The sequence below is a fragment of the Sardina pilchardus genome, chromosome 5 (genome assembly GCF_963854185.1).
Source record: "Sardina pilchardus chromosome 5, fSarPil1.1, whole genome shotgun sequence".
NCBI classification, from domain to species: Eukaryota; Metazoa; Chordata; class Actinopteri; order Clupeiformes; family Clupeidae; genus Sardina; species Sardina pilchardus.
Window position 1 is genome coordinate 20,199,970 of NC_084998.1, and position 10,000 is coordinate 20,209,969.

At 46.8% G+C, this 10,000-nt stretch overlaps 1 protein-coding gene across 1 annotated transcript in view; it reads right to left on the minus strand.

The window, feature by feature from the left end:
* The window catches only part of LOC134080445 (roundabout homolog 2-like), a 132,131-nt gene that overhangs the window by 37,914 nt on the left and 84,217 nt on the right, over positions 1–10,000 (minus strand). The window contains exons 9-10 of the mRNA XM_062536885.1: positions 8,010–8,181; positions 1,845–2,050 (exon numbers count right to left, since the gene is read on the minus strand). Of these exons, the coding sequence (XP_062392869.1) occupies positions 1,845–2,050; positions 8,010–8,181 (378 nt within the window). The remainder of the gene's footprint in view (positions 1–1,844; positions 2,051–8,009; positions 8,182–10,000) is intronic.

Consider the following 10,000-nt stretch of genomic DNA (forward strand, 5'->3'; position numbering starts at 1 on the left):
ATGTGGTGTACTGTACTGTACGCACACACACACAGGCACACACACACACACACACACAGGCACACACCTACACACACACCTACACACACACACACACACACACCTACACACAAACACACACGCGCACACACACACACACACACACACACACACACACACACACACACACACACACACACACACACTCTCACTCTCATATAGTATTCCCATAGCACTGCCCTTGAGTGAAAGCCCAGCTTCTGTCAGAGGCAGAGTAGACAGGGAGGGGGGGGGGGGGGAAGCTCTCCTAGTAAGTGACAGCATTAAGCGATTTATAAAAATCAATACTCCAGCTATTCATCTTCAAAAGCAGCCTGACTGCTTTTGGCCATCTAAATTAAGCCTAACTGACAGCAGACAAAAGACAGTGCATTGTGTGCGTGCATTGTGTGCGTGCATGTGTGTGTGTGTGTGTGTGTGTGTATGTCCATGTCCGTATGTGTGTGTGTGTGTGTGCATGTCTGTGTGTATATGTGTGCGTGTGTGCATGTTTGAGTGCTCATACATTTAAAGTGTGCCCACATAAAGACACACACACACACACACACACACACACACACATACACACACACACAGACAAACACAAACACAAACACACACACACACACACACACACACACACACACACACACACACACACACACACACACACACACACACACACACACACACACACACACACACACACACTCATACACTATCAGTATCCACATAGCCACACATTCTCACTTCTGTGTGTATATTGCATGCAATGTAAATGTGTTGTACGCAACTGAAAATCCTTCAGTGTCAAGTAAACAATGCAATATGAAACAGAGGAAGTACATGCACAGATGAGAGACTACGTGCTTGTGAACTAACAATACTTTCCCTAAAGCTCCAGACAATCTTATGAACCTGCCCTTATAAAGCCTGACTATGCTTCCGACATACAAAGGAATCTTCCAACGTTTCAATAAGCTATCTCCTACAACACATAAAAATTGCCCGTTCCTTACAAAACTCATTTTGGCGAAACAGCGGGACGCCCTATAAGCATGACAATAGAACCCAAGGTCATTGAGGAGTACCCTTGGAACATTCGAATGTAAATGCACTCGCCAGCGCGGCCAGTGGAAGCCCTCACACCTGGGTCTTACGGATTCTTGAATGCTGATGCAAAAATCTGTGGGGCTTCTTGTTTTTGTAATGCTAATTTGTTGGTGCTGAATTGAACATATTGCGAGATAAAATTCAATCTGGTCAAGCTGGCAGGTTTCCACATTATCTCCCTTGACTAGGAAGAGGGCGCACAATGTGTTTAATTATCATCCAAGTAATGCCTTGCTTTGCAAATATTGTGCATGACTATTTGACAAATTGCCCTGGCAGTGATAACCAAAAATGCATCCCTCCTCCAGCTGATAACTCAAGTCAAATTTAGTGGCATGTGCCTTCTTGTGCACATGCTAACCATCTTTGTTTGAGCCTGCACAGTTGGACTGATGCATTTATACCAATCCAAAACATTTGCCAAGGTTTTGTTCTGCCTTTGTAACTCAAAGCAGTGAATTGTCTGTGAACTGTAAACTGAATACAAATGTTTTTGTCTCTGTTTGTTTCTTTGTCTAATGGCACCTGGGAACTTTTTCCAACCTGTGCTTTGCATTTTATAGCCGGCTCAATCCCTTCCTTAAGCCTGTGTGTGTGTGTGTGTGTGTGTGCGTGCGTGCGTGCATGCGTGCGTGCGTGTGTGCGTGCGTGCGTGCGTGCGTGTGTGTGTGAGTGTGAGTGTGTGTGTGTGTGTGCGAGTGTGTGTGACCCACCTTTGTGCCTCTGATCTGCAGACTGCCGGGCTCCAGCAGGGACATGCGGGGGTCCTTGCCCAGCAGGCTGACCCCGTCCTTCAGCCAGGTCACCGTGGGCTCGGGGTCCCCCCACGCCTGGCACCCCAGCACCGCCACGCCGTCCACCGCCAGCGTCTGATTGGCCGGCCCTTGCCGGATGATGGGCGGGGGCCGGTCCTTATTGGCTAAGAGGAGGAGAGGGGGAGGGAGGAGCAGAGGTGGGTGAGGCACGGCATCATCATCGTCTCTGTCACCCTTGTCATCCGCCGCGGAGGCACACAGAGGCTACCTTGTCTCCGACTCGCTGACCTTCGCCCGACCTTGGCAATTAGAGAGTTTTGGCAAAGCGGCGGCGCCGCGGCCGACCCTCGGCCACCTGTGCCCACCCGAGGTGTGCGGGCGTGATTGATCTGTTTTGAGAGCGGGTACCTGTTTTTAATAACGCGAGCGTGCGGGGGGACGGCTGCTGTTGATGACCGTTGCGCTCGTGGCATTCCATCACACCTCCGATCGCTAATTACGAGGTGCGGATTAAAACCGCCTCGCCGAGGGGGCTAATTAGCGCGGCTTCTTCGCGGCACCTCTCAACACATTCACACCCTCCCCTCTTTCTATTCTCTCTCCCTCTCTCTTTCTCTCTCTCATTATCCCTCTCTCTCTCTCTCTCTCTCTCTCTCTCTCTCTCTCTCTCTCTCTCTCTCTCGCTCTGTTCATCTTCACAACAGGCTATTTAAGATTGGGATAATGACAATAACTTAACCTGCCTCGATGGCTGCAATTTCCCTCTGTGCGCTTCTCTAACCTTCCTTCAAGTAGCAACACCCCCTGCGGAATGATGGCTGCTCATCGCGGAGCACAGCGCTCCTTGTTGCCGCGGCTACAGCGGAATCTAGTTCATCTCACAGAGCGTACAGTGCGTCGCTGCATTATCTTCAGACGGTCCGAATTAAGCCATCTTTCCTGCCACTCCTCCTATCCTCGCGGACACCCCCCACACCCACCACCACCACCACCACCCGCCATCTCCATCTTTGCTCACCCATACCACTCAATTTATATGCACAGCTATCCAGCAATCTCCGGCTTTGAGGCCAAAGCTTTCCATCTTTGGAGGGGGAAAAAAAAGGACCTTGAACAGATGTTAATTCAATAATGTCCGAGAGAGTGGAAGCCAAGAATCGAATGAAAAGGAAGTAGAAAACAGCTCCCGCTTGGCAGCCGCCGAGCACTTAAGATAATGACACCCTGTTTTTTTTTTCCCCTCCTTCTCCCCGTGGCGAGAAGTGGGTGTAAATGTATGTCTCGATGTCCGCGGGAGAGTGTTAAGTTTGACAGTTCTCACTCTTTTTTTCTCCCCCCCCCCCACGTCCCTGTCTTCTCGGGGCCCTCGGCCAGCCGACTGCTGGCGAGATGCGATGCCCGGGCGCCGCCGGCGTGATTGATTCGCCGAGCCGCTCACCGGGCGTTCACCTCGCTCGGCGAGATGAAAAAGTCGTTTTTGAGTGCGTTTTCCCCAGTGCTGCCGCGGGCTTTATTGACTGCTATTATCGGCGCTTAGAGGTTGTGTGTGCGGAAATGTACATAAGCTGTGCTGTACATGTATGAACAGTGAGTGTGTCCGCCCACTCACATGTGTGTGTGTGTGTGTGTGAGGCCATGAGAGACATAGGCATAGCCTGACGTCATACTCAAAATTCTAGAGTTAGAGTTACGGCCGTCTGTTTAATTGCGCTGAGACTGGCCTTGGTCTTGTGAGTTTTTCGCGGGGGTGGTATTTTTAAGTGTAGCTGGACGAAGTAGACTCGTGACCTTGCTTTACTAATCTCTACTCGTGGTTTTTCTGGAGCTGCGTCTGCACTACGTACTGTAAGTTTATATCTGAGTAGTTGCATGAGAGCTTCGTGTTGTTAAGGGAATTGTTTATGTAGTTGTCATAGTTACAAGTTGATCCTAAGTAGTGGGTGGGTAGTCGATATTGTTTGCATTACGGCCGTCTGTTTAATTGCGCTGAGACTGGCCTTGGTCTTGTGAGTTTTTCGAGGGGGTGGTCTTCAGCTAATTCAACTAGGAGTATTTAAAGTGGCTTTTGTGCTGGAGCGTCAGCGGAAGCGTCAGCTCTCGTGTGAATCCGTCCTCGTGTGAAGACTTACTCGTGTCAAGACGAATTGAGTCTACCTGCGACGAGTCCACCGAGCAAGGACACAAGCAAGGCACCTCTCAGATAAGTTCACTCTTGTCTCACCTTGTCTTGTTATCTGCCATCCTACTGGTAATAATGTGCATTCAACATAAACAAGTTTATATGCGCTCTAATGCCGTAAGGCAACAAGCTTCATATCCTACTTTTTCTATGGGGCTGTGGAATTGCCAATCTGCAGTGAACAAAGCTAATTTCATTCCTGCTCTGGCCTCACAGCTATCACTTCAGTTGGTTGCGCTTACAGAGACATGGATTAGGCCAGAAAATACTGCTACACCTGCAGCGTTGTCGACCAATTATGCTTTTTCGCATACCTGTCGCTCCTCTGGTAGAGGAGGCGGGGCAGGCTTTCTGATCTCTGATGACTGGAGGTTTACTCAGTTGCTACCGACTCAAAACCACAGCTCATTTGAATATCATGCCATCATGATAACTGAACCATACAAATTATACTTGGTGGTTATTTATCGCCCTCCAGGACAGCTTGGCAACTTTGTGAATGAGTTGGACATTCTACTGTCTGCTATTCCAATGGATACGTGCCCTCTGTTGATCCTTGGTGATTTTAACATTCATCTGGACAACTCCTCTTCAGTTGACTTCCTGTCCTTACTCTCCTCCTTTAGTATAACACGTGTTCACAGTCCTCCTACTCACAAGGCTGGTAAGGATCTTGACATGATTCTGCTACGTAACTGTACTGCAGACAACGTTTGGGTTAATCCTCTACATGTATCAGATCATTACTTCATTAGATTCTCTGTGCGTCTCCTTGATAACCCTACAGTTCCTGCTCCGACGATGTCATTCCGACGGAACCTCAGAAGCCTCTCAAGTGAACATTTTGCAACATTAGTAACTTCTGCTCTACCTATTCCAAGCTCATTCTCATCACTTGAGGTTAATGATGCTACAGACACTCTTTGCTCTACACTGGCATCCTGTCTGAATGCAGCATGTCCTCTTTCCACAAGACCCACTCGTTCTAAACCTCGCCATCCATGGCTGACAAACAGTATACGCTCAGTACGCAAGGAACTTAGAGCTGCTGAAAGGAAATGGCGTAAATCTGGAGATAGAAATGATCTTAGTAAATACCAGTCTATGCTATCATCTTTTTCATCCACTGTCACACTTGCAAAAAGAACATATTATCAGAGTAAGATTGAGAACGCCACTGACAGCAGAAAACTTTTTGCTATGTTCAAGTCTCTTCTCAATCCTCCACCACCGCCATCAGCTACTTCACTGTCAGCAGATGACTTTGCAACATTTTTCACTGAGAAAGTTGCTAAGATAAGTGCTCAGTTTGATGACCCTATAAGAAGGACTCTGCCTGGTGTTAGCATGATGCCATCATTGGACTTTTTCTCTCCTCTTGATGAGGAAGCGGTCTCTCAACTGCTTCAGCGAAGCCGTCCAACAACATGCCCTTTGGATCCTGTCCCGTCTACTCTCCTGCAGTCTATAGCACCCGCTATTATACCGGCAGTCACACATGTATTTAATACTTCACTCAGTTCTGGAATAGTTCCTTCTTCTTTTAAACAGGCAAGAATTACGCCTTTGCTGAAGAAAAGTACACTTAATTCAACTGATGTGAAGAACTACAGACCTGTCTCCCTTCTTCCTTTCTTGTCAAAGGTTTTGGAGAAAGTGGTCTTCAAGCAAATGTGTGACTTCCTCTATCAGAATAACCTACTAGACCCTATGCAGTCTGGTTTCAAGAGTGGTCATTCTACTGAAACTGCTCTTCTATCTGTGACTGAAGCATTGAGAGTAGCTAAGTCCTCTGCTCAGTCATCAGTGTTAATTCTGTTAGATTTATCTGCAGCCTTTGATACGGTTAACCATGACATTCTCCTTTCTACACTATATGAACTGGGAATTTCTGGGAAAGCTCTTGACTGGTTCAAGTCTTACCTTAAAGGGCGTTCTTTTAGCGTGTCTTGGCAGGGACAGATATCAAAGTCTCATGACCTCACTACAGGAGTCCCCCAAGGATCAGTATTAGGGCCCCTCCTTTTCTCTATTTACACCACTTCTTTAGGTGGGATTATTCGCTCTCATGGATTTGAATATCATTGCTATGCGGACGACACTCAACTTTTCCTATCCTTCCCACCTGAGGACTCTAGTGTTTCCCATCGGATCTCTGCATGCCTGAAGGACATTTCAATCTGGATGAAGGATCAGCACCTTCAGCTTAATCTTTCCAAAACTGAGCTCTTGGTGTTTCCAGCAAAAACAGCTATTCCCCAACAGATCAATATCCAGCTTGATTCATCCTCACTGACTCCAACCAGATCGGCACGTAACTTGGGTGTCATAATTGATGACCAACTTACTTTCTCTGAGCATGTTGCCTCAATTGCAAAGTCATGTCGGTATACCCTGTACAACATTAGGAAGATCAGACCTTATCTGACACAAGATTCCACTCAGCTTCTTGTACAGGCAATGGTTATCTCCAAGCTGGACTACTGTAATTCTCTGTTAGCTGGCCTACCTGCTTGTGTATTAAGACCACTACAGTTGATTCAGAATGCTGCAGCACGACTGGTCTTCAATCAGCCAAAGAGGACACATGTAACCCCTCTCCTAGTTACTCTCCACTGGCTCCCTATAGTAGCCAGAATTAAATTTAAATCTCTCACTCTGGCCTATAGGACACTGACTGGATCTGCTCCCAGCTACTTCAGTTCTTTAATCACGATGTACATTCCCAACCGCCCATTGCGATCTTCTGAGGAGCGTCTGTTATGTCGACCAACCATACATGCTAGGCCAAATTGTAGATCCTATTCTTCAGTGGTTCCATGTTGGTGGAATGAGTTGCCCAATGCTCTCCGTTCCAGCAACAGCTTTGGATCTTTTAAGAGGGGTCTTAAGGCATATTTATTTAATATGCACTTAGTCCTTTGAGTTTGTGATGTGTTATGGTTTGTATAATAGTATTGTTTTGTTATAATTTGTCTATTGATAGAATTTGAAATTTATTTTGCTATTGTCCTTAAATTTAGCCATACCATGCTTTAGTTATTATTATCATATATAATTAACTGAGTGACTTATTTGATTGCTATTCTCATTTCACTGTTTTATTTCTCATTAGGTTAGTGCTTAAAATTATTGTTCTACTGATAATATTACTATTCTCCCTAGTTTGTAGTTATTCACTGTTAATTTAATTTGTATTGTTATTTATTTGTATGTCGCTTTGGACAAAGGCGTCTGCTAAATAACCATAACCATAGCCATAGAGTGTGATACTGCTTCATTGGGCTGTGATTATGGGGTGTGTTTCAACCAAACCAGGAAAAAAAAGCCTCTTCACTCAATTGGATAGACCTACAACCAATCAGAGCAGCATCTTTGCTATTAACTAATTCAACCCAACCGCTCTTTGGTGATGTGTTGTTTACGTTACTGTTGATCATCTGTCCATCATCGTCAAAAATCCCATCCTGACAATTAGATTGGTCCGAACAGCTCTGGTTCGAGCATAGTTGCGCAACTTGCGCCACAACAGTAATGCCAGACTGAACTTCTCGACCTCAAATGTTGTGGGTGGGGTTGCGTTTAGCTGGCACCCAGCCTAACATATGCAGGAAAGGTATTTTGCAAGTGCATACTGTACAATCAAAGTGAATATAGACAAGATATAAGATCCAACATTCCTTTATCATTTTGACAGTACAGGGTACAATAATTTCCTGTGTATTAGCTATATTGTGTATAAGCCACAGGACAGTGTTTTTTGCCAGTTAAAAGAAACAAAACCATATTAGAACCATATTAACTGCCCTCGTGTGATAACCTCATAGCTGAAGAAATGTTGCGAAATCAATGTACAGTATAAGCCGCGGCTAATAGAAGGGAAATGACGGTATACACAAACCCAGTACAGCTTAACAGCATGAGGGCTGCAGGTTGCTTCTTACCGTCGGACACCTCCAGCAGGGCTTTGGCCAGGATGCTGCCTGCTACGGTGAGGGCCTGGCAGATGTAGTAGCCGGCGTCGGCGCGCTGCACGCCGCTGATGGTCAGCTCTCCGCTCGGGGACACGGAGGACCGGCTGTCTGGCTGCGCCGGCTGACTGGGGAACAGCAGACTCTGCAGGAGTGGAGAGAGGAGGGTGAGTGTGTGTGTGCGTGTGTTGGGGGGGGTGGGGGTATAGATTGGGGGGGGGTGGGGGTATAGATCAGATATTACCATTTACATTCAGTCCTCTTCACAAAACGCTTCTATGCAGAGCGCCATACAAGAGAGGAATGCAACGCAAGCAAGTGCAGAAAACTCCGCATGACGGGAAAAAAAACTCTGAAAGCATAGCTCACTTTAAAAAAAAAAAAAAAAAAAAACACCTTTCATGTTCTCGAAATCCAATAGGCAACCGAGTGGGTAAGGAGATTTTGATCTAATCAATTCGACTGCATAGGAATGCATTACGGACCGACAGCCCTCTCAACAGGCCTGAAGAGAGAAGCAGCAGTGCTAGCAGCAGCAGCAGCAGCAGCAGCAGCAGAGGCAGCCGCAGATCAAAGTCTTTACTGTCATGTGCTGCTAGCGGTGGGTTTTTGAGCTAGATTAATCCTAATCAACGCGTGGCGCAGACGGACGGGCGGGATCTGTAATGAACGTGCCCGCTTTGATGGCTGCTGATAAAGAAACAGAAGCAACTCTTGGAGCTGCATGAATTCCACTGCGCTTATTTTTGCCATTCCTCCAAGTCATCAATTTCCTACTTGTGTTTCCATCTTACTGAGTATTATGCATGTGGGGATAATCAGCATATCATGCTTTCATTTCACTATGCATACCACATGCCTTTCAAAATGTACAGTATGGTGTTTCCATACTAACTACAACTGTATCATATACAGAAGTCAAAATGGTATGCATTTGTATGTCACTGTGTGGCTACATACAATACATGTTGACTTCACTGGAGTGTGATCCAAGTGTGCATGATTAAAGGTGTCTGTGTGTGTGTGTGTGTGTGTGTGTGTCTGGACGTTGATTAAGTGTGGGCAGTTCTTCTGGCCCACTCCCTATTCTCTCCTTCAATATTCATCTGAGGCTTCTTTCATCTGCTGGGGATCCAAGTAATTAACATGTAAGGTGAACGAAAGAGAGACAGAGAGAAAGGGAGAGAGAGAAAGAAAGGGAGAGAGCGAGAGAGAGAGAGAGAGTGAGAGAGAGAGAAAGAAAGAGAGAGAGTGAGAGAGAGATGGTGACATACAAAGAGCCATGGAGAACAGAGACAGACAGATGATATACGGAGAGCGAGAGACGACGACGATGATGACGATGACGAAGACGAAGATGTCGACAATGATGTTGGCGATGATGACCGTTGCTGATGACCATGCCCCCTGGGCGCCCGCGCTCTAAACCGGCGTGGCGTGCCGCTGGGCGCCCCGGGATAGCCATCTCCACGCCTCCCCTAATGAGATCCTCCCTCATCCCAGCTCCTCCAAGCCACCGCCGCTCAGGAGAGAATAGGCATTAGCCCCCCGATTCAATTACACCTAATGACTCTAATGCGCTAAATTAATGTTTGCGTTTGACAAATGACCCCCAGAACTCGGGCGACACGCCGGTGATGACCACTTCATTATCCACCGGCGTGACGGGAAAAAAGGACCCGTGCCACCGCTCACACACACACGCACACACACACACACACACACACACACACACACATACACGCACGCACGCACGCACGCACACACAAACGCCTCACGGATTTCCCGGAACGGTGTTTTGAAGTCGGTGTCAGAGTGATTGGAGAGGCAGAGGAGTTTGATGCCAGCTCTTCAGTCAGATAATTACACCTGTTTGTGCAGACTAATGTGCTAGTTTATAGACTGCACATCCATAGAGACAGGGAGGATTCTGAATAGACATAAGCATACATACAGATACACAC